Consider the following 25,492-nt stretch of genomic DNA (forward strand, 5'->3'; position numbering starts at 1 on the left):
CAGAGGGTACTATGTACTGATAGTCCTGGTTTTCCATCACTGTATAATTGAGCAGTGATCGCGTCTCTTCATAAACAGAAGCCTTCTATATGGATGTCTCTGCTGGGAGTCTCTAGAATAACCTGATTTATTAAGACTTGTTAGATGAGAATAGTATGTGGAGCTGGCAGTGATGTGTGAAAGCCGTGACCCTGTAAGAAATTAGTGTGAAGATATCCAAAATCATCAGCAAGAAGACATTTTTATCTCTCGTCCTCCAGTTTTATATAGAACTGCTAATAAATCTAGATAAGACTAGCAGATAAGAGACTTCACACCGTGAGAATGAGATGTCGTTTATCCAGATCCTTGGGACATTCTCAATGCCAAGACAGTCGGCCATGTGTACTTAGTGCTCATGTGTGCTGTGCCTCCTAGACATGGCGCTCTTTCATAAGGATTTCATAAAGGAAAATGAATGCTTTCTTGTGTGACTTGGTAACCTGACCTTCTCTACTGTGGTATTCAGACACCTCCTGTAAGAAGATCATAGAATTCTGTATATGTCACCTCTGTAAAGAGTTTGTCCTTGGTTGCCAATGTGCTGCCCAAACTGTTGTGGGGGATTTTTTTTAGTTTTTTTTATACCCCAATCATTACTGAGCAGGATTCTGTTTAGCTCAGGTGCCTTTGAGACAGCTCTGGAGTGGGGATGGAGGGCTGGAGGTACAAAACCTCTGACAGGCTGTGGGTGATCACCACTCCAATATGTACATCTAAAAGTAGTGTTCTTGAACAGACTTGCCTCTCTGCCTCCATGTTACTTTGTGCTGTACTAATATTACTAAATGTGCGGTAGATATTCTGTACATGCACTTCTATATAAGCTCTCTTTTTTATTATATCTGCAGAGACATTATCACCCTGTAGTCCGGGATTTCGCTGCCCACCTTCGGGCTGGAGCACCCTCTGAAGGTTCATCAGCACTTGTTGCTTCATTAAGCCGAAGGTAAGACCATTAAACTGATAACTTTTATTTCAATACATTTTATTTAAGAAAAAATAAATTTTAGCAAAAGACTTAAATTACCTAAACTTTAATTTAATTATCCTCCAGGCATTGCTGAGTTATGAATTTTTGTAACATACTTCATTACCTTATTTCACTTCCATCTCTCTCAAACCATTTGGTGTTGCTTCAGTGCTGAGTTCAAGCTCCTTTAGAAGGTGCTTTCAGCTACTGCTCAGTAATATCTGTACATTGTAATCAGTCTGCTTACGGGACTTTCATTGTCTGAGCCTCTCTACGCCCCTCCTCTGGGGCTAATGAAAAAGGTAATTAAATGTATTACAAAAAAAAACAACACTTTCGTGTTACACTGTCTGAAGGATAATTAAAAAAATAAAGTCTAGTCACAACCTATTTTAGAAAGAAGTGCCAATGATGTGAAAGAATATATAAAAATACCGAAATTTTGTCAAGGTACTGCAACAATAATGTACTAAAATACATTGACCTAAACAAGGAAAAATGCAAGCCAGCAAATATTAAAATAAAAGTTATATCATGGACTTTAAAAACCACACCTAACACTACATCCTGAGGAGGGTTATGTCTGAGTGTATAGCTGGGAAACTGGACGACTACTCCATGACTTGGGGTCTTGTGAGTTACTTCATATAGTGCTTCCATATTGATAGGACATTTTTCCTTGTTAATCACTGTTGCCTTTGTTACTACATACACATTGTGTATTTTTCAGGCTCACTCATTGATTTGTCTTTTTTGTGCTTCTGCACTCCATTTATTGTTTTGTGTTACCCACTAGAAGTATGTATTCTTTTAGACTCTTGTCTGTTTTCTGTCTCTTATGACATAAGAAACTAGTCTGATATGGGGTCCTTAACCCCAAAGTCTATAACTTAAGGTCACTTCCTTGGAGACTCCTGATGGGAATAAACTTAAAAAATGAAAAGGAAATGGACTTCTTTCTCATGGGACCCTCCATGCTGTAGGCCTTCAGTTAATGAGTTGGATTTTTGGATGTATTTTTGGAAATATTCTTGATTTATAATTGAATACAAGTCTCCATTTGGAAGAATAATCGGTGAAGAACTGGAAGTTGTAGCCTCATGAGTTGTGAGGGGACGAAAGGTTCAGCTAGATATAGAGGATTGTAATAAGTACAGTTTAAAAACGGATAATAAGAAAAAGACCGTTCCTGTTGGGAACATATTGCATAGGACATGAAGAGGTCTACTCGCATTGACCCAGCTACGGGAAGGACTAATTCCCCTGTTTCATGGGCAATGCCATAGGTCATTTATCATCAAGGAGGAAAACTGCAGATCTGATACCTTTAAATTAAAATGACAACATTCTCTCTTTAGGCTTCCATAAAACTAACCATATGTAGTCCACATAGTATAAACGACTGACGCATTCCTGGTGAGAGTAATGCTCTTAGGCCACGGCCCTGCTATCCGTATATGGTCAGTATTTTTTCTCAGGAGTGGGAGCTGAAACCAGGAGTGGGTGATAAATGCAGAATTGGTGACTTGTTTCCATTATACCTTTTCTCTGATTGTTCCTCATCTGGTTTTGGCTTCCACTCCTGAGAAAAAATACTGACCAAATACTGATAGCGCCCTTAAGGCCCCGTCACACTTAGCGACGCTGCAGCGATCCCGACAACGATACGACCTGTCAGCGACCATTGCTGCGTCACTATGTGGTCGCTGGTGAACTGTCAAACAGGCAGGCTCACCAACGATCAGGGGAGCAGCGACATCGTGGAAAGAATCTTTCCACGATGTCCTGGTTACCAGTCTGCTGAAGCAGGAGCAGGCTGGTAACCATGATAAACAGCAGGTTACTAGGGGCACACACGCACCTAGTAACCCGCTGTTTATCATGGTTACCACTCACCATAGCAGAGTGGTAACCATGATAAACAGCGGGTTACTAAGTGCATGTGCGCCCCTAGTAACGCGCTGTTTATCATGGTTACCAGCCTGATCGCTGCTCCCGCTGGTCACACACAGCGATGTGTGCTGACCAGCGGGAGAGCAACGACCAAAAAATGGTCCAGGACATTCTGCAGCGATCAGCGACCTCACAGCAGAGGCCTGATCGCTGCAAAGTGTCACACAGCGAGATCGCTGGTGAGGTCGCTGTTGCGTCACCAAAACCTTGACTCAGCAGCGATCTCACTAGCGATCTCGCTATGTGAGACGGGGGCTTTAGGCTACGGCCCCACTACTTTCGCCAGGAACGTATCAGTCATTTTTACTACTGTATGTGGACTACATATTATCGCTATTTTATAGAAACTTGAATAAAAATATTATAATTTTAATATAAAGTATGTTATGTCCCATTTTCCTTTTTGATGCTTTCAAGTTGACGGTCTACAATGAAATTGGCACCTGAGACCATTATAATTTACTTGGATCATGGATGTGGCAAATCCTAATAACTTGTGTATATTTCATAGGAAACTTGGGTAACAAACTCATGTTTGGAGAGAATGAGGAAAGCGGTATAGATGTGGTGGTGCTAGCCAAACTTCTAAGTCTGCCTAGTTTTTCTTGGTGTATCACTCTTACTTTGTGTATTCATTATTTGCAGATCTCCTGTGGAATTATTTAGTGATTACTCTATGAATGAAATGAACTTCAATCCACCCATTCCGGAAACTGTTCCCAAGATTAAGGTATTTACTGAAATGTTTGTGTGCTTAAAGGGATTGTTCAGTCACAGCATTTTGGTTGTTGGAATAGGTTGTTAATATGAGAACCATGGGGGAGAGGGGGAGGTCCCACTGATCACCTGTTTCTGTAAAGCCTTTGAATGGAGCAGTAAAGCCCAGTTCCTTTCATTGTGCAGCGCCGGCCACTGCAGGACAGCTCTGTTCTTTTCATAGTTGTTCTGCGATACCTGTCAGTGGCCACTACACTTTGTATCGAGCTGTGCTTAGTGGCTCCAATCAAAGTGTCTACATCCATCCGAAGCTACTTACAGCTGGGGGCTGCGAGTGTCAGCCCCCCACCGATCTCACCCTATGGATAGGTCATCAATATGCCGTGGCCTGACAACCACTTGTAAGGCCATTTTTATACACCTGTGTGTTGCTGTTTGTACTCATACATTCCATGTGTCTGAGACTGCAGAGTTTGGGGCCGGCTTGCAGGACATTCATTGAGGAGAAAGTGTTGAGTATAAGAACCAGTTTAGATATTTCTTTGGTGTTGGCATTTGGTTGTTGTGGCTCTCACCTCCAGTTCTTCTTATTTTCATTGTTTTTTTTTTTACATGAGTATGAATGCTGCAGGTAATTATCCAGCTAGATTTTGTGCACAAGAGCCTAAAATACTGACCCCAAAGTAACACACGCTCAGCAATTGGAGACAATGGTGTCAAATTTGTATCGATATAGTGCTAGAAGAGGAAAATGGTATATGATAAGGTTCATTCACATTGTGCTAAAATGGATCCCAAATAAGGGAGATGAATAAGGCTGAAGAGTCATCCTTCATTCCTCCGATTCATTTCTACATGTAAGGGAACACTGTGTATAGTGAGAAATGTATACACGTCTTCACTGCTTCTTCTCAGTAGCATCTAAAGTGTGTTTATAGATCAGCCCTCCTCTCCGTCACAGATGTACTTAACCAGTTCAGGACCGGACCCTTTACACCCCCCCCCCCCCATTTGTGACCAGGCACACTTATTTTTTTTTGTTTTCCCCTGTGATACGTGAGGTGTAATATTTTTTATTTTCTTTCTCTCTAAAGGGAATGTGTGACTATACACATTTTTTTAGGATCCAAAAATACATTTTAAATTTGTTTTTCCTGTCCATAACAAGTAGCAGCGATTCAGACTGGGAGTGGGGTTGGTTTTCCCCCTCATGCTTTGTTGGGTGTTCATTCATTTAACACTCATAAGGTCATAAGACATTTAGATTTTTATTTTTTAATTGGGCTAGTATATTAACCCCACTCAAAAAGTGTCAGCACAAAATGATTGGTCAAATCAAACATCGGAGCACTCTTGGCACGCCCAAACAGTCCAGTGCTCCTTCCCACCACTTGTTTTGCATCAATTTCCACTGATAGCTTTGGATTTACAGGAGCCTGAAATGAATGTAGGTAGGTAAAAAGTGCACTAAACGATTTGGCCACACCAAGTGTGCACCTAACACGTGTGCTTGGTTTGAAAAGTAATTTTATGCTGAAAGACTCCCTTTACCATATAGCAGGGGGTCAGTAACCTGTGGCATGTCAACTATTGTGAGACTACAACTACCAGCAGATATTGACAGATGCTCTTTTGGGCATACTAGAAGTTGTCCTTTCACAACAGCTGGAGTCTGGACCCCTGCCACAGGGGATCTCTATCGGTAACCCAGAGCAAGAAGTTAAATCTACCCCATGTAGGATAGTAGTTGACTTCAGATGGCCGTATATATTGGAACGCAGTGCACGGACTGGCCAGCGGGTCACCCGACCCGAGCGTGATGGCTTCATGTATTTCTGTGCAACGGTCACGCTAGGTATGGTCAAGGGGCTGCTCTCCTGACCTGTGCATGGTTTTCTGACTTTGGTCCAATTTATATGGCTGATTGATTGCACCCTTAGGCTACATATTTTTTTGCCGTGAATGTGACAAAAACAAAAGCAACATGACCGCACTGCATGAATTTAACTTTTCCAGTTATGGGGTGAGAAAATGAAATATCTAATGGTTTGCGGTTTGTGATTGCAGAGCAAAGGTAGAACCCATGAGCTGAGTGAAGATGTGCGGAGGATGGTTGAGGAGCAGCTTCGCAAGGTGCCATCAGCCAAGCTGGACTTTGCATCACAAGTGAAAGCTGTGGCCCCATGATCGTGGTCAGACAGATGAGAATTCATAGGGAATATTTTAAGGACTTGCAGATATTTATTCAGGACTGTATTTTCCTCAGACTTTGTATATATGTTTGAGACAGAAACACACTGTGTTAAATAAAAGGTGTTTTTTTTTTTTAAATCAACTTTTTCTTATAAGATAGCCATAATGATCAGAAACCTTACTGACAAGTCATGAAGCAAACCATCTTTATTCTCAACATATACAAATACAACAGTGTTTCAAGTCTGTATATATTAAGTAGTCGAATGGAAAAATCATTTTTACAAAACCAACACTTCAAAACTGGCACAAAAAGTCACGATACCGTCACACATTTCATAACATGCATAAATCAGGCACAATGAAGACAAAATAGCAGAACACACATTTATTACACACATCGAAATACTTCATTGCCCTTTACACAGTAAGAATGACCCTGCTGGGCAGGTACACTGCTCCGTGCCTGGTTCAGCAGTGTCTGCAATATCACATTAAGGTTATCTTCCTACAATGAGCTTTAATGTTGCAGATTTGCGCTGTGCAAGAACTCCGCAGCGCCTTACAGTTCCAGAAGTTGGAATGGTATTTATAGAAGTCTAAACCACTGTGGGGTGTTTTGGTTTTTTTGTGTAAACTGACCTGTGATGCATGAATGGAATCCACAACATGTCAATTACTCTTGTGGGTGCGCAGAGTTTTATTTGCTGATTTTCCCCAACGAACTGAATTTGATGCAGAAAATCTGCATATGATCCTCACATGATTGTATCAAAATGCCTAAAGATCTGCAACACCAAATGCTCATTGTGGGAACGTAGCCTAAATGTCTTTGTCATGGGTAATAGTCCTCAATGTTCTACAATGTCTAATAATTTAGGGTGCTCATACACCTTAGATAGCTGTCGGCCAAGCGTTCATGTGTTCTTAATGAGAGGAGACATGATGCTAGAAAATTCTGGTAGCATCTTTTCTTCACTGAAAACTGCACCATCCTTGCCTCTCCCAAAACGGAGGCCCCCCATACCCATTAGATGGTCAGCCTTTGTCTGATTTGGAAAAATGTAACTCATTTCATGACACTAGGTTTTATACTTGTGGACATAGTGTTTTTGATCGCTGGGGGACTGGGTGGGTGAGACCCCCTGACTAGTCAAGACCCCACTCTGAAGTGCCCAGCCCCTGCATGAACTGAGCACACAGTGCGGTGTACAGGTTCAATAGTGCGTCTATGGGTCCGTACAGGAAACTTGCTATTAAATCCATACACTGTTCTGTGCGCACAGCTCATGCGGGAGCTGCGCACTTCAGAGTGGTATTTTGATCAATCTGTGGGGGTTTCGAGACCCTGACTGTCACCGATCAGCAACACTATGCCTAGAATGTATAAAAATATTTTACAAAAGGGTACTTGGGGTTGACTTATCATTTGTTTTGCCCCTTTCTTTCACCACCATGGCGGTGGCTTAGGTTATCCTAATGCAATAATTCGAAAAGTCAAACGTTGGAAGTTTTTCCACATTCTACTTGAGCACTGAGCAATAAAATCTTAGTTTTGCTTGGCATAGTTAAAGACTAATGTGTTGCACAATGTAACTTTTTACTCTAATAGACACAAAAGAATAAGAATCTCTGAATTTCTGCCAATTCATGAAACATTGTGTGTCCATATTGATGAATTTGGCTCAAAATCCACCAGTGAAAAAATAAAGATTAAGACAAAATGACTTTAAAAATAATGCAAATGATGTATCGGGGCCTTAGAGTCCATCGCCAGTGCAATAAGTACATATACACTGGTTTGCAAAAGTATTCACCCCCTTGGATTTTACCTATTTTACTACATTAGAACCTGTGTTTACATATTTTTGTAATCTGATTTGTGTGTGATGCATCAATACTAAACAGTCTAAGTTGGTGAAGTGACAAAAATATAGGCATAAATTAAATTCATGGCATCAAATGACTAAAAATTGTCATGTGCTTATGTATTCACCCCTTTTGACATGAAGCCCCTCAAAGTTTCTGGTGCAAGTAATTGCCTTCATAAGTCATATGCTTAGTGAAAGATTGCACACAAGTGGACTTCCTAAGTGTCACATGGTTTGTCAGTATATACACTTTACCTTTTCTGAAAGGCTACAGAGGCTGCAGCACTATTAAGTAAGAGGCACCACTGACCAAACTCCAGAAAGACCAAGGAGATCTCCAAACAAGTCAGGGTCAAAAGTTGTTGAAGTCCAAGTCAGGGTTGGGTTATAAAAAAAAATAAAAAATCCAATCTCTGATGATCCCATGGAGCACCATCAAATGGAAAGAACATGGTACCACAACAAACCTGCCAAGACAGGGCCACACCAAAACTCTCAGCCTGGGCAAGGGGGGCATTAGTCAGAGAGGCAGCACAGAGACCAAAGGTAACCATGAAGGAGCTGCAGAGATCCCAAGCAGAGACTGGAGTATCTGTCCATACAACCACAATAAGCCATACACTCCATAGAGGTGGCTTTTATGGAACACTTGGCAGCAAAAAAGCCTTTACTTTCCCACAAAAATTGTAAGGCTCGTTTTGAGTTTGCCAAAAGATATGTGGGAGACTCCCCAAATGTATGGAGGAAGGTGCTAGGGTAATGTGAGACCAAAATTTTTGACCACAAGGTAAACGCTATGTCTGGCACCAAATCAACACCGCTCATCCCCACAGTGAAGCAAGGTGGTGGCAGCATTATACTGTGGGAATGTTTTTCAGCAGGAGGGATAGGGAAGGTCCGAGTTGAGGGGTAGATGGATGGTGCAAAATACAGGGATATTCTTGAGCAAAACCTGTTTCAGTCTGTCAGTGATCCGAGACTGGGACGGAGGTTCACCTTTCAACAAGACAGTGACCTAAAGCAACGCTTGAGTGGTTTAAGGGGAAATGTGTAAATGTTTTGGAGTGGCCTAGTCAAAGCCGAGACCTTAATCAAATTGAGAAACTGTGGTCTGACTGGAAGATTGCTGTTCACCAGAGGAAAACATCTAACTTGATGGAGCTGGAGCAGTTTTGCCTTGAGGAATGGGCAAAAATCCCAGTGGCAAGATGTGGAAAGATCATAAAGACTTATCCAAAGCAGCTTGCAGCTGAAGTTGCCGCAAAAGGAGGCTCTACAAAGTACTGACTTTAGGGGGGGGTGAATAGCTATGCACACTGAAGTTTTCAGTTATTTTGCCCTATTTGTTGTTTGCCTCACAATAAAACCAAATGCTCACAGTTGTAGACATGAACTGATGTAAACGTTTAATTTATTTTTTTAATTCCAGGTTGTGAGCTAGCAAAACACAGAAAATGTCAAGGGAATGAATACTTTCGCAAGCCACTGTACATAGTATTAGTGTTACACACCTATGGAGAATCCATGTGGATTTCTCTTATTTCATGTTGCCCAGCAAATACTGCAGTTCTGTTTGCGGTGACCTCTGAGTACAACTAACAATCTGCAAAAGTGGTCCAAGAAGTTTAATTTGCTGTTCAATAAATAAAATAGCATATCAATTCCAATAGGCTTGTATTAGGCCTTACCATCTGATTGTCACAGATTAGGTTAATATAGCTAATTGATGAGGCTTTGGGAAACCTGTGATCAACCAGAGTCCGAAATGTTGACTAGCGCTCTATAGTGTTAAATTTTGTCTGGATATCAACTGTACTTATTCTGCCTTTTACAGAAAACGTTTCATGTCTTAACCCTATACAAACTGCTGTTCAGGATTTAACAAAGTGCGAAACGCTCCATGGAGCACGATGTGCACGTTTACAAGCAAGTGACAGCACAAAACCACAAATATGCCAGCATTCTGCTCTGCCTTCCCAGGCCCCATGAACTTGTCTGGCTTCTAGTCACATGTAACCAAACGTAGGCCTATGACTAAAGAAAATAAATACTACAGAAAGTTTTCTGAAATGTATGAGAAGGTTTCTGGTGCGCTCTAAGACAACACGCAGTCTACAGCAACCACCTGGTACAATAGTACTAGATCTGAGAAAAGTCTGCCAACAAAGATGGCATTGGCATAAAACCCTACACCCGTCCTAGTGTAAGTACAAGAACCTCTGCAATCTACAAGCCAATGTTTCAGCTCACAAGTCTGAATAGCCATAATAAGATAATTACACTTTCATTCATGACATGGCCATTAGGCAGAGCGTAACAAGAGCACAAACAATTTACATTCACAGACGTGATCTGATTGTCTATGATGAAACCCAGGTTACCAATTAATGGGACTACTCTGCCCAATTTCTTTCAATTTCCTGGCTCATGTCATTAGATACTGTACAATGGAAGGCAATGTGCCAGTAGTGTTCCATGTTGTGTAGAAATACAAGTTTTGGATAAATTAAATGTATCCAACTTAGATATGTGGCACTGCCCACACATCATATCAAAGTAACTACCTACTACTCACTACAGGTCTCCTCTGTGGGATCAAAATAAAATAAATAGTAATAAAGTTTGCTGATATCTGAATAAGTTTCTATTTACGAAGCTTCTAGACATTAAAGTAACAACCATCACTAAACTAAAATAAGCCTCTACCCAGAAAGAGTCTCTGGCTTATAAACCGGAATAAGTTAAACTTATCCTTACCCAAAATTAGACTTCTATCAGTCTGGGTGGACAATAAAGTGTATCTACCTTCCTTGTATAGCAATCCAAAAAGTAAGCTAAATCCTGTGTGATGGCAATATTAGCGTAATTTCCCTTTATCAACCACTCTCAAATAATTAAAAAAATATATATACGAAGACACAAACTTTGGGCTCGACTACTAATATGGCTTAAAAAAAAAAGTATACAGCAGAATGGGAAGATGAATAATCTGCACTGTCCGGTGTGTAGTAGCGTTTCAGCGTCATTGAAAATCTGTTACTTAGCGGCATTATATAAGGTATCTGTGGTACCAGCTGGACCAATACACGAGTTCAGCACCATATTGGTAGCCCATGGTGGGTACGCTTGGCTGCTGTACATCAGATTTGCCATGTAGTGAGTACGACCGAAAAATAATCAAATTGCTTGTAAACAAATAAAACATACATCAAATAAAAATGAGTGTCTGACACCACCAAGTACTAAAATCATAAGGTGCTACATGTTCATAGAAAAAAGAAGAAAATATGTATAAACACAAGTATTAAATAAAAACATAACACCGCGTGAACCCTGGATATATAACGATACAGTAAAGAGCGTCTGACATTACAGCGCACTATACGACTCACCAGAACAGGACTGCTGTGCTTTCCTGTACCACACCTCCTCTGCGGTGACTCTCCTACTTTACTTCCATTTAAGACTAGTAGTGAGGGTCACATCTTTGCTCTCATTTCACTGGGGTGAAGATGTACAATTATATACATGCCCCAAAATATTCTTTAGCAGTACCCAAAGTGACTCGTCAATAGACTTCACCTGGTCTTATAAAAGTTTAAGTTCCTGCGTGTCCTTTCCTTCGACCATGCTTCACTTAAAACGACCAAGACCCTGAAACGCTATTCTCCATCCTTTACGCTGCTCTGCAACGAGTGCCACCGGAAATCCGCTGTGATAACCAATAAAGGCAATGTATTCATAGGAAATCCACTACACTTGTATCACTTGGGTCATTTTGGCAGTTTCCAATTTTTAAGTAACTGAAAGTACCAAGGTGCAGTTAGTCTCCTACAGCAGGATAGATGTCCGCTGGCATGTCTGTGTCCGACTGAAGCCATGTCTCCTCTTTTTCTTCCCACTAGATTAGAATATACACAGCAGCCTGTAACACAAAGGTGGAGATATGATGGGAGTGTAACACAGCAGACTTCTGCACTTGAGACAATAAACCTGAAGCATCTTTTTTATCCGCTTTTTTTTGTTTGTTTTTTTGTTTTTTTATACATTTTCAGACATTTTTTGAACTGCAAGAAAACACTATTTGTTGTGGAGGAAAGATAAAAAAAAAAGCCTAAAATAAAACACCCAGGCATCTTTCAGGAGTCTTTTTAGCCTTCCCATTGACTTGTACTGTAAGTATTGAGTGGTTACCTAGTGGTAAACAACTGAGGAATGTACATTTTACTTCTTTTAAATGCTCGGAGTCTCTTGGAAGCCTGAGAGGTTAAAAGCATCTCAAAAACCTGAACATATGATAAGCACGTTGTATTTATAAATGAATTAATGAATTTTTATTCTTTTGGAGTTTTTTTTGTTGCTGCATTTTTTCACAAAAAAAAACAACATTGGGAAAAGACACAGCGTGACCAGACCCTAAAAAGCGGTGGTCTCTACCCTGTGGTTCTCCTGCATTTGCAAAGCAAACTTCCAGCATGTTCTGATGTATGTAAATTCTAAATAAATGGGAGACCTGGAGCATGTAGGACTTTCCTGTTCCACATGCACGCAAATGTCACTACATATGTGATTTGTTTCTAAAAATAAAACTTAAAAAAGGATATGGACACCTTCTTTTACTTAAATGCTTGTATTTTTCCCAAAAAATCCTTTATGCTATTGGGTTTCATTATTTTGTTTTGTAGTTTGCTTTCTATAGCTGCTGTGTTGTGCTGTCTATTGCTGACTGAAGGATGAGTTCTTGAAAAATCAGTCAGTGAGATCAGTCTGATGGGGCGTTCTAGTCTTGGCTGTTGGCTCCTCAGCTTATTTATGACCACAGACCATATTAAAGTTGAGCTGGACATAAATCTGCTCAGCAGAATACAAAAAAGACATAAAAAATTACAAACCCTGTCAGTTGCTCACTGACAGAGTCTCAGTTAAAGGGAACCGGTCTCATTGCAAAATGCGAGTAACCTGCAGATACGGGGTTAATCTGCAGGTTAATAGTGTTCTAAAGCTGTGCGGCAGCTGCACTGAAAGCCCGGCTGCCGGGAGAAAATTATCTTTATTTCTCCTTCAGCCTCCGGCTTTCAGTCAGTGGTGCAGCTTTAGTCACCAGTCAGTACATAGTGGGCGGCTGTAACTACGCCCCAGCACTGACTGACAGCCGGCTCTGTACTGATGCAAAGATGAGCTGGCTACTCAGTCAGTGCTGGAGGCGCAGTTACAGATGCCGATCACTAAGTACTGAGCGGTGAGTGAAGCTCCGCCTCTATGACTGAAAGCCGGAGACTGCCGGGAAGAAAAAAAAGTTAATTTCCTCCCGGGCTGCAGTGAAGTCCAAGCTACCAGGAGGAAATTAACTTTATTCTTCCCGGCAGTCTCCGGCTTTCAGTCATGGAGGCGGAGCTTCACTCACCGCTCAGTACTTAGTAAGAGGCGGCTGTAAGGGCTGCTTTGGAATGCTATTAACTCTATAGCAAGTTAATACGATTTTTGGATGTGACAGGTTCCCTTAAATTTATTCCACAGCCAGCAAAGTGCAGAAAAACAAAAATGTCTATAAAAGCCAAATGATGCAAAACTTATAATAAAACACAAATGCAAATATGGTTTTGAATACAAATACTATTTAGTATTAGGAGGAGGGAGATTCAGAATGGCTAGAATTTTTGGGGGTGAATTTTCACCACTGCAGTAATTTTCCTCAGGGGCTAAATAAAATTGTAAAAAAAAAAAAAAAAAGTTTCCAGGAATCAGTGAGATCATATAGCGGTTATATAATGCAGCATTTTTTAATATTTTTTTCTGACAATGTTGCATTTAATTGGCATACAATAAAGGTCTGTATGTTCGTTTGTGTCTTGTGAGTTTATAGGAGTGACAGCCTGATAAGATCTTACAGAAAGAAGAAAAAAACATCATTAATACCCAGAAATAAAAGCATATCATGCAGGGAAAAAAACATTTACAAGCCTTGGACCTTTTGATAGGAGTATGGAGGAATATTTGAACTTCTCTGGGCTGCCCTGCTTTCCTCCTGGATCACTCCCGCTCTCTACACCCTGCTTGCAATGTACATTTATGGCTGCATTTACTTTATGCATCGTTAGCAGTGTAATCGTATGTAAAGTGCTGCAGTCATGCTGATCATCCCTCCAGAAAGGTCAGTGCTAGTTGTATCCTCATTAGTGTGCTGTGTGTATGAGTTATGTCTCACTGCATGCTACACTATGATGCAGCTGGGAAATATGTTAGTAGGAGTTAGTAACAACCAAAGATCTATGACACAAAGCAGAACAAGCCATGGTTTAGGGTTTGTTTGTTTTTCATAAACCACAAATATACATTCTCTTGAAATGGTTAGTTCATTTTTTGGATTAATTCAGTAACTGTCAGGAGTAAAAGAGGAACAGGTAAATCACCCATACCTGCACGGAATAGGACGCACACAAATATAGCTGCTATTCACTGATGCCATTGAAGGACAAACTGCATGCAGGTTTCTCATCTCTAGTCTGGGTACCTTCTGGTGACATGATCTGAGGGGACAGTGTGAAGTTCCGAGACTGCCTGCTTGATTTTGCTAGTTTCTTCAGTTCACTTGCAATAGAAATGCCTTTTCTCTTATCTTCTCGTGCTGCCTGCAGAGAAACATCTGTGTATAAGACATACATTCACCTTATCAAGCTCCCCGTTCCTTCTCGGTTTGGGATGTGTATATCTGTATTCTGTACTCCGCTGTATTTTATATTCCTTGAGGTGCAGAAGTTCAAGCGAAACATTGTAGGTGACGCTGGATTTATGATTGCTACATTTTGTATCTTTAGCAATTATACTTCTCCCAGACAATTTACCAAACCACCCGCCATTCCAGGAGTTATCTGATTACACTGATTTCCACTTATGAAAGCTTACAGGCACTGTTCTCATCAAACGCCGCAGATAAAAAACTGCCCCCACTCAAGGAAAGTCCATTACTGTGCAGACTCCCTGAGTGATCTGCTTAAAGGAAATCTGCCAGCAAGATTTCACACGACAAATTATTTATATATTATGCATGAAGCTCTTTCAAAGAGAAGTCCAGCAATACCCAGTACCTTTGTATGGCCAGTCCATTCTTCCATTTCTGAGAAGTCACTGTTTAATCTGATATGCAAATGACACTGGAGAGCTATTTGTAGATCTGAAGCCTCTCTCACTCCAGCTCTATTTTCCACCCAGCACTGCCTGCTCCTGCTTGACCGACAGATCCTTTGCCTGAAGTCACACAGCATAGAGGCTGACAGTCAAGCAGGAGGAGGCAGCACTGGGCAGAGAATAGAGCTGGAGTGACAGAGGCTTCAAATCTACAAATAGCTCTTCAGCCTCATTTGTATATCAATTCACACACTGATTTATCAGTAAAGGGAGGAATAGACTGGCCATGCAAAGATAATGCTGGACTTGTCTTTAAAAGAGCTAAATGCATAAATGAATAGTATTGGGGTGAAATTCTGCTGACAGTTTCCTTTTAATAATGGGGCAGAGTGCTGAGGAAATTGCTTTTGCCAGTCAGAGAGAGAACTGTTCGGCAGTACAGAAGCTGCACAGTCCTCTCTTTCTTGGCACTCCTCTTTATGATTGATTCAGAGAGAAAGCTAAAAGTTGAACATATGGGGGAGTCACTGGATGTTAGTGTAATGGAATCTGTGTAAAGGGGGCGCAGTCTGTGAGAGAAATGAGGGCCCATTAAGAGCAGCCTGTGTAATAGGGGATAGATGACTATAGAAAGAAGTCCGTGTGGGAGGAAAGGCCATAAAGATCAGTCTTTGAAAGATGTATGGAGCCAGGGGTGGATTAAGAGTAGCAAGGGCCCCGGGCAGTTTAGAAGGCGCGGGCCCCCCACCCCACACACACACACCTGATGTATCACGTGACATGTCACATGATCCCCTGTGATAGATCATGTGATAGTTCACGTGAAATTAATTTGGCACAATATTAATTATAATAATTTTTTTTAGGCTGTGTGCCCACTACGCGTTTTTTAAGCGTTTCCGCAGCGGCAATTCCGCTGCGGAAACGCTTAAAAAACGCTTGGTAGAAGGTCTGCCATGTTCCTCAATGATAATCTGCATGTGCTTTGCAGATGCTGCGGAAATTTCCGCTGCGGATTATCATTGCTGAAAAATCCGCAGCACTAACAATTATTTTGCGGAAGCGCGGCGCTTTCACCGCCATTGACTTGCATTGGAACGCATGTAATCTGCATCACTGGATCTGTACATGCAGAATCCATGCGTTTCAATGTGCAGATGGTACCCGGGTCTGGAGAAGAGGAGACTCTCCTCCGGACCCGGGTACCATAGAACCTGTAAAAAAAAGAATAAAATAAAAAATAAATATTATACTTACCTTCTGATGGCCCCCGGTGTCTTTATCCGATGCGTCCTGGCTTGCCGGCAGCTCGCGATGGTCTGAAAAAGACCTGCCGTGACGTCATTTAGTCATGTGACGGGTCACGCGACCGCTGACGTTGGCACTGGCAGGCCATCAGAAGTAAGTATATATTTATTTTTTACCATTCTTTAAGGTCACACTATATAAATCCATGCCGGTTGCATGGATTTATATAGTGTGACCAAGTTGTCAAGCACTTTCCAAGTGATGCTAAAATCGCTTGGAAAGCGCTTGTCAACCCGCATGCGGAAATGCATGTGAAGAACGCTTCACATCCGCATGTCCCTGGCAGGAAAAACGCATGTACAATCCGCATGCGTTTTTTCTGCCAGGGAGATGCAGAAACGCTCAAAAAAAATCCGGAGCATTTCTGCATCGTGGGCACATAGCCTTACATTAATTGTATGACGCAATATTGAACACACGTAGCCATCTATACACAGCAGGAGGCCGCACGTAACCATCTATACACAGCAGGGAGCCGCACGGTGCCATCTATACACAGCAGGAGGCAGCACGTAGCCATCTATACACAGCGGGAGGCCGCAGGTAGCCATCTATACACAGCGGGAGGCCGCAGGTAGTCATCTATACACAGCGGGAGGCCGCACTGTGCCATCTATACACAGCAGGGAGCCCACACAGAGCCATCTAGACACACTGGGAGGCCGCACAGCGCCATCTATACACAGCAGGAGGCTGCACGGCGCCATCTATACACAGCGGGAGGCCGCACTGTGCCATCTATACACAGCAGGGAGCCGCACGGTGCCATCTATACACAGCGGGAGGCCGCACGGCCCCCCCTCCAGAGACAGCAGGAGGCCGCACGGTGCCATCTATACTCGCAGGAGGCCGCACGCAGTCACGCACACAAACATATACAGACATGTACATACACGCATAAACACATTTGAAACACAAAAATACATATAAACAGACATCACACAATGATATCTGCCTGCACACACACACACACACATACACACACTCACTCTCTCACACACACACACACACACTCACTCACCATCCCCCGGCTCGGCTCCAGTCCTCCTGGCTCCTGCTCCTCTCCGGTGGTAAGTAGCAGTACAGGCCGGGCGCGCACTGCGTGACGTCACAGCTAGGAGACACGGCCGCGCACAGGGCCGTGTCTCCTAGCAGTGACGCGGCCGGTCCAGCACACAGGGAAGTTAACTGAAGAAGAAGCAGCGGCCGTGCACCGCTGCTGGGGGAGTGGTCCGGCCCCCCCCCCCCCCGCCACTGTCTGCCGGTATGTGCCGCGGGGCCACACATATAATGAGGGCAATCCGGCCATAGTCCCCCTGGAGACTCGAGGCCCCGGCCGGTAGCCCGGATTGCCCTCATTATAATTCGCCTATGTATGGAGCCATGGGAGCAGTCTGTTAGAAGGGGGACCATGGGAAGTATTTTGTGTTAACAATGGCATGGGGTGCAGGATATGAGAGAGATGGGGAACAGTCAATTTAACAGAGGAGGGGCATGGGGAGCAGTCTCAGAGGAGGAGCCATAGAAAACAGTCCATGATATAGAAGGAAGGATAGCAGTCTATGTGAAAGGAGAGTGAGCACAGGGAGAAGTAGGTGTCAGAGAGGGGGCCATGTTGAGCAGCCTGTGCGAGAAAGAAGATGGATCAGTACATGAGAGGGATAATTAGGAGCAGTCTGTATAGCAGAGGAGAAGTATGGGGAGCAGTCCCTGAGATAGTGGGAGTCAATCATAAGATAGGGTATGTATAGCAGTATGTGTAAGAAGAGTGAGGCCAAAGGGAGCTATTTGTTGTGAGAGCGGTAGGTCTATCAGACATGTATTATTACAGGGGTTTTTCCAGTTTCAGACAACTCTAGTCCATAGACTACCAACCTTCATTTACTTTCCCTGGGTGCAGCACTGTGTCTCGCTGTTGTGGCAGTCTATTTTGTAGTGGTGAGTTCATCTCAGCAGCACTACAGACAATCATTGAAGTCAGTGGCTCAAGCGCCTACATCGTCAGTGTTGCGGAGTTCAGTGATTGGCTGCAGCTTATCGACGTTTTGACACCGCTACAGCTAATCACCAAAGACCAGATCTGTCTCAGACCCCAGGGAAGTTACTATAAACCTCTTAACTACTATGGGAAATTATTTTATCTACACAACAATATTTATTTGCACTGTTTTGGATCTCTGCCACATTTAGAAGGATCAGCGCTCCGGTCTCACTTTGTATGTTTTATTCATTTATGGTTATACGCAGTGAGACCATATGAGTGTTCACTGTTAACAAGTTATTTTCGTTACTTAGTGAAGCTGATTCACTTTTCAACCTTCAACAAAGTTATATTTGACAGTAATACTATCTTCAAAGCAAAGACATGAGAGTGATAAGGCAGAGCAGGTGCCTGGCAGCTCGTGCACAAAATGTACCAGTCTGCAGAGCAGACATTTAATCCTGTAACTGCGACTGACCGGAAACGACATAGACATCCTCTCTGAAATCTAAGAAGGTGTTACAATTTCCAAATACTTCAGCTTAAAGAACATCCACACACATCCTGAAGGTTACTGTACCTGGACCTGCTCCTTTAATTTGAGGATGAACTTCCCTGCTCCCTTCCATTTGCTTTGTGCCTGGAAAACACATTCATGGTCAGAGAGGACCCTCTGAGATATTTTTGTGGTTGACGACTTCTTGTTTGACGAGTCTTTTGCCACCTCCTCCAGGAGCACATAGTCGCTCGGGTTGGGATGGTTTAGGATGGTGTATGAATATTTGGCTTTGGTGAGGGCCTGCGATAAGAATAAAAATGAATGTTACCAATCCCATTAGCACACACAAGTTGTGGTTTGTGTAGCGTTCTAGATACAGAGGATTGAGTAGCCGTGTGGGATCTCCCTGAATGTTGGCAGCGGTGAGACTCTTCAGTTACCTGTTGGATAACGTCTTGCGCTGTACTGAATCGTAAAGCTCGTATGACCGTACGGGGCTGTTCTGGAGAAACATCATGCACCTGGACAAAGAAGCTGTCATCATCTGGAGTGACGGGCAGCTCCTTTTCTTCCTTTTCCTCCACAAGTACATTTTTGTCATTTAGATTCTAAGGAAACATGAAAGTAGCAATTGGGCTGCAAACATCCATCAACAATCAAAGAAAACAGCAGAGAAAACGTATAATGGCTACTAATCAATTATATTATACACTGCCTTTGCTTCATTTTTATTATGCAGGTTTATTTTTGACATTAAAGAGGTGGTCCAATATTAGAAAAAGGGTTTGATTTTTTTCCAGAAAGAGTGCCATTACTGTCCATGGGCTGTGACTGGCAATGTAGTTCAGCTCTGTTCACATGCTGCGGTATCTAAGTCCATGTTGCTGTTTTTCAAAAAAAAAAAAAGCAAAGATTTTTGTAATTTTGAAGAACTAATTTCCCAGAGGAGCATTACAGCTTAAAAAAGTCTCCTCACCTTGGCATGTCAGGCTTGACATAGTCACTCTCCGCAAGGAGAAATGTTACCCCTTGGATACCGGTCAGACGCCTCTCACCCAGCCAAATCAGATCTCACACTTTGCACTAACATTGGGCAGTACCCCAAAAAACAGTGTCTGCAAATTGAGATTTTAGTTTGGGCTTTTATCCTAAGTCATGTGACAAAGCTCGTTAAAGGGTCGATATTGACATTTAGGATTGCTACTTCCTGTAGGTGGCGCTAGAGTTCTAGTTCTCTTCCTCTATGAAGAGACAATTTGCATATGAAGAACTTCGTTAAAAGGGGTTTTCAAACACAGCAACCCCTATCCATATTACCTATTTTGTCATATGATCAGTATAAATTCCCTTAATCAGGGCACCCTAAACTTGGCCTTGCAGATTAGACTATTGTGGTCTGAACATGATGATTTCGGTGGCACCAGCTGGTATTTGTGTCGTATACAGAATACATTCTTTTGGCCAATAGGGGAAAAAAAAGGATGGGACATTTTTGCTGTTAAGTGAGGTAGGCTGCCACCGCCAGAGGAGTATGGAAGCATCTATCTCACATTTCCTCATCCAGAACACAGGCACACTCAGCCAAACAGATGTATACATGTGTATACGTAGGTCAGGAGGAAAAGCTGTTGGGTAAACGACGCCTGCTGAACATTTATGGTCACCATGAATTAGTGTGGAGGCCTCTTCTCTCGCTCAGGCTGAATCCTCCAGAATGGAAGATGATCAGAGAAAGTATTTTGAGGGTTAACCATTGATGCAATGGACACCATGCAAAACTTCATAACAATAAAGTGCCCATTCAACAACTAAGGAGATCACCATTTTTTCAAATATATCTAAGGATAATGAGAACAGTATAAAAAAAAACCTTTCCCACAGACAGACCTTAAAAAAAAGACTATTTTATCCTTTAGGGCAGTGGTCGGCAAACTTTTTTGCACCAGGGACCGGCTTTAAGCAAGACCAGTTTTCAATGGCCCGGTGGGGGTGGGGGCGGGGCTTTGGTCATATGTGGGTGGGGTTATGGAGGGGTGGAGCTTAGTGCATACTTATCATATAATTATGACATTTATAATGAGAATGTGATTCAACTTACCATAGGTTCAGAATGAGTGGGAGCACCAGGCTTGTTTCCCTGGATCAGAGGGAGCACTGGGCTTGTTTTCCTGCAACAAGACGGTCCCATCTAGGTCCCATCTGATGATGATGACCACTACCCTATATCCCCGGAGCGGCCTGGCTGCCCCAGTACTCAGGGGAGTCGCATACCCTAAGGCCACTGCTGCTATGAATTTTCACTGTTATTTGCTTTTTTCACTTTAACCAGAAAATCTGCTGCTGGGCCGCACGACACCAGAACACAGCTACAGGAGTCATAAGGGTGGGACACCTGACGTCATATCTAGCTGCCCATTAGCATCCAGAGCCCCTCCCCCTCCAACTCGCAGCTAGCAGGAGGGGAAGGAGCGCTGGACACACATGACCTGCTTGTCCCTGCTCCTGCCTGAGCACATTCTGCGAGTAGGGCCGCATGGCTAATTATCTATTCACTGCCAGTCGCTCCTCCTCTTTTCTTATAGGCTACTGATCACATGCTGGCTTTCTCCCTGCTGATCCTCTACAACTGTCAGCGGCGCCGCGGACCGGCTGAAAAACCCCAACGGCCCGGTCTTGGTCCGCGGACCGGCGGTTGGGGACCTCTGCTTTAGGGTATGTGCACCCAGTGCGTTTTTTATGCGTTTTTGATGCAGTAAATCCGTGTGGAATTGGCCCCAAAATCGCATTGCAAACCTTATCCCAGCATTTTCTATTGGATTTTGGAAGATCTGTGCACATGATCAGGAATTTTCCTGACAGGATTTCATGTGCGTTTAAATAAGCAGCGTGTCCATTCTTTGTGCGGATTTGCCTGCGTTTTTCCTATACAATGCAGTGCAAAGAATGTATGAAAACGCATGAAAAACACACGGAATTTCCGCAGCGTTTTTGATGTCAAGAGATGCAGAAAAGCTGCAGAAATCCCCCAAATAGCATAATTACACAAATAATTAGTTGACATGGTCACATAAGAATATAAGACATCCAATAACTAAATCCATATCTATATTAATGTAATAATTTCCAAAAAAAACACTTAGGCAAAACAAATACATTGTGCCATAGTGAGTTACATTGCACTATGTGCAGTGTCTGAGCCAGTGATGCATGGCGCAGGAATCAAAAATCCCCCAAAAGAAAATCCCCCACACTAGGGATCATACAGGGCCTCGGTTTGGCCTGGAGTGTTCCTGTAATTCCTTCTCACCATGATTTTCTTCTCACTGACTGTCCCTATTCCACCCTCGATTTCCCCTTTATTCTTTCCACACTTCTCGGAGCCAGACTCTTATCTCTCATATGACCACATGCTATTTTAAGCACATTTTATGATTTTACTACACAAAGTACATCAGCAGCTAATTCATTTTCAAAGAAAACATACTTCTTCTTGAGTTTTGAGAATAATTCTTCCCACATATCCTTCTTCTGGAAACCAGCTATTCAGAATCTGCAGGATGTCTTCTTCTGGGCCCAGCACCCTTTGAAATGGCAATTTCTTGCATTCATTCTTGTCTTTTGATATAAAACATTTTTCTTCCATTAAGAAATAATCCTTGCTTGTTTCCGGTCTGTTTTTAGTAGCCAGAATCTGTGCACAAACCAGAAAACAATGTATTGTTAATTCACAATATTTTGTCTGGGACCCACTTATTTATGGCTTTTTTTTAACCTCCATTTTAGGGGTGCCATCTGTAATCATAAAATGTCTGCACTTTGAGGACTTGCTATGTACAAAGGGCTGGGTCTAAAGTCATAAGGAGTTCTTATCTTAGACATTTATGGCATATCCCCAGGATATGCCATGAATGTCCGATAGATGCAGGTACCACCCCGGATCTGTGGCCATCTCCATTCACCTGTTTGGGAGATGTGGATACAGCCAAGTTAGAGAACCTTGTATTTGAGATAGGCACAGGTCCAAGTGAACCTCACCATGTTTTGGTCTAAGGTAGTTTCTTCAAAAAGTAATCTATAACTCAAATGATTAATCCTTTAATTTTTCCATGCATAGTAATGTCAGATATACGTATATTATGTATCATAAGACATGGATTTACTGTGCCATCATAGACATCCCTCACTTTAGACATTTATGCTGTATCCACCAAATATGCCATAAGTGTGATAGATGAGACCCACACCTATGTTGAAAATAGGGTTTCTCACATGCTTTTCACATCTGCTGTCAGTGGAAAGTGGCCGTACATGCACGCGTCTGTCCATTGACATCTATGCACGTTCCAAAAACAACCAAGGTAAAAAAAAAAGAGGAAAGAGATGCAGATCTGGGGTGATGAGTCCTAGGGATTAGCGGACCCATGGAAGTTCGGGTTCTGGTACCTGACCAGAACTTTAGTCCAAAGTTCGGTTTGGGTGCCAGAACTTTATCTGAACTTGAACCAGAACCTGAACCCCATTGAAATGTATGGGACCCGAAAACATTTCTCTCTGTCTGCATTGGACTTCCCCGGGAACTCCGAACATTGTAACGGACTTCTGGGAGAAGTCAGTGTTCATCATTTATCACTGGACACTAACTGTCCGGTACGAATTCCAAACTCTTAAGTTCGGGTTCGTTCATCTCTAGTGATGACCCTATGGATATGCCAGAAATGTCTAAGATGAGGATGTTGAATATAAAATACAATTGGAACTAATATAGAGTTTGTGCTATATAGTACACATATTTCACATTATTATGGGCATGGGAGTTTGAGGGTAGACTGAGAAAAAATGAGAAAAAAAACTATATGCAAATAAAAAGGTGAGATTTTGGTGTGGGCATGAAGAGCCAAAACATCGCTGGTCATGAAATGGTTAAAAACAAAGCCATTTCCCTGAAGATATCAAATAGGAGCTGACTGGTGTGCCCATACTCTCTTCCATTAATCATCTACTAATTAAAGGGAGTCACAAAATAACAGATCAAACCAAGCTCAGTGCATCTTTGCCCATGGCAAGCAGTTCAGTACATCTTCTCTCCCGGTTTCCCATCGATCTCTGCCCCCGCCTTCCTTGATTGACAGCTCTGGCTCTACATGAGCTGAATGAGAGCAAGGATAGATGGAAAAGGTGTGAAGATGTACTGAACTACTCTGCCACATCAAGGATTCACAGAGTGCTTGTGCTTGACTTCTCATGTTGTGCTGAAAGTCTCCCTGTAAGGCAGGGATGTCAAACGTAAATACACAGAGGCCAAAATTAAAAGCTCAGACAAAGTCGCGCACCAACCTTGATATTTATTAAAAAATGTCTACAATTGAGGAAGTTTTTCCTTATCATCAATTATATGAAACAAACTTAAAGGGGTTGTCCCACAAACAAAGTAAGTTTTAATTACTAGATCTTATAATATGTTATGTAAGAGCAGTAAAAAGCATATGGCTCAATGGCATAATTTAAATATGTAATAAAAAAGGATAAAAAAAACCTTGAATAATACAGATAATAAAGTATGGTGCAAATAAAAGTGCCCCAAACACAGTATGATACCCCCACAATGAATTCCGCTACACGCACGGTATGATGACCCTACTGCACCCCCTCCCTCAATCTCCCCAACAAAGAATGGTGACCCCATCACAGTATGATTCTCAAACTGTAATCTCTACACAGCCCTCCATACAGTATAATGGCCACAAAGAGTCCTCCATACAGTATAATGAACCCCACATAGCCCTCCATACAGTATAATGGACCCCACATAGCCCTCCATACAGTATAATGGACCTCACATAGTCCTCCATACAGTATAATGGGCCCCACATAGTCCTCCATACAGTACAATGGGCCCCACATAGTCCTCCATACAGTATAATGGGCCCCACATAGTCCTCCATACAGTATAATGGACCCCACATAGTCCTCCATACAGTATAATGGACCCCACATAGTCCTCCAAACAGTATAATGGACCCCACATAGCCCTCCATACAGTATAATGGACCCCACATAGCCCTCCATACAGTATAATGGGCCCCACATAGTCATCCATACAGTATAATGGACACCATATAGTCCTCCATACAGTATAATGGGCCCCACATAGTGCTCCATACAGTATAATGGGCCCCACATAGTCCTCCAAACAGTATAATGGACCCCACATAGCCCTCCATACAGTATAATGGACCGCACATAGCCCTCCATACAGTATAATGGACCCTACATAGCCCTCCATACAGTATAATGGACCCCACATAGCCCTCCATACAGTATAATGGACCCCACATAGCTTTCCATACAGAATAATGGCCCCACATAGCCCTCCATACAGTATAATGGACCCTACATAGCCCTCCATACAGTATAATGGACCCCACATAGCCCTCCATACAGTATAATGGACCCTACATAGCCCTCCATACAGTATAATGGACCCCACATAGCCCTCCATACAGTATAATGGACCCCACATAGCTTTCCATACAGAATAATGGCCCCACATAGTCCTCCATACAGTATAATGGACCCCACATAGCTTTCCATACAGAATAATGGCCCCACATAGCCCTCCATACAGTATAAGAGTGTATCGAGCATCAGTAGTATATTTAGTTAAAATTCTGTTTCAGAATGGAGGAAGCGATTAGACCAACAAAAGTGATTTTATAGGGGCTAGATTGCCCTACCAAGCTATGCTCTAAGTATATACTGTCAGTTTGGGCTGACAGACTTCTTTTGCAGTCACTTTGGAAAACGCTATTTACCTTCAGGTACTTGGTTAATCT

The 25,492-nt window shown here is 42.5% G+C and overlaps 2 protein-coding genes across 8 annotated transcripts in view; one reads left to right on the forward strand and one right to left on the reverse strand.

Annotated features, from left to right (window-relative positions):
- NOC3L (NOC3 like DNA replication regulator) overlaps positions 1–7,009 on the forward strand; it is a 72,540-nt gene extending 65,531 nt beyond the window's left edge. Inside the window, exons 19-21 of the mRNA XM_073685574.1 lie at positions 891–988; positions 3,611–3,695; positions 5,750–7,009. Of these exons, the coding sequence (XP_073541675.1) occupies positions 891–988; positions 3,611–3,695; positions 5,750–5,869 (303 nt within the window). The 3' untranslated portion in view covers positions 5,870–7,009. The remainder of the gene's footprint in view (positions 1–890; positions 989–3,610; positions 3,696–5,749) is intronic.
- Positions 6,101–25,492, reverse strand: part of PLCE1 (phospholipase C epsilon 1) — a 366,977-nt gene continuing 347,585 nt past the window's right edge. For 5 of the 7 annotated variants that reach the window (XM_073685572.1, XM_073685570.1, XM_073685571.1 and 2 more), the window contains 5 exons: positions 22,144–22,350; positions 19,100–19,267; positions 18,741–18,959; positions 14,258–14,375; positions 6,102–11,671 (listed from right to left, as the gene is read on the reverse strand). In XM_073685572.1, the coding sequence (XP_073541673.1) occupies positions 11,520–11,671; positions 14,258–14,375; positions 18,741–18,959; positions 19,100–19,267; positions 22,144–22,350 (864 nt within the window). In that variant the 3' untranslated portion in view covers positions 6,102–11,519. Of the gene's footprint in view, positions 11,672–14,162; positions 14,376–18,740; positions 18,960–19,099; positions 19,268–22,143; positions 22,351–25,492 lie in introns of all 7 variants that reach the window. The other 2 variants (XM_073685569.1, XM_073685573.1) reach the window with 2 other exon arrangements.

Source organism: Phyllobates terribilis, unplaced genomic scaffold (assembly GCF_046119375.1).
Source record: "Phyllobates terribilis strain yellow unplaced genomic scaffold, ASM4611937v1 Scaffold_5__5_contigs__length_657084704, whole genome shotgun sequence".
NCBI lineage: Eukaryota > Metazoa > Chordata > Amphibia > Anura > Dendrobatidae > Phyllobates > Phyllobates terribilis.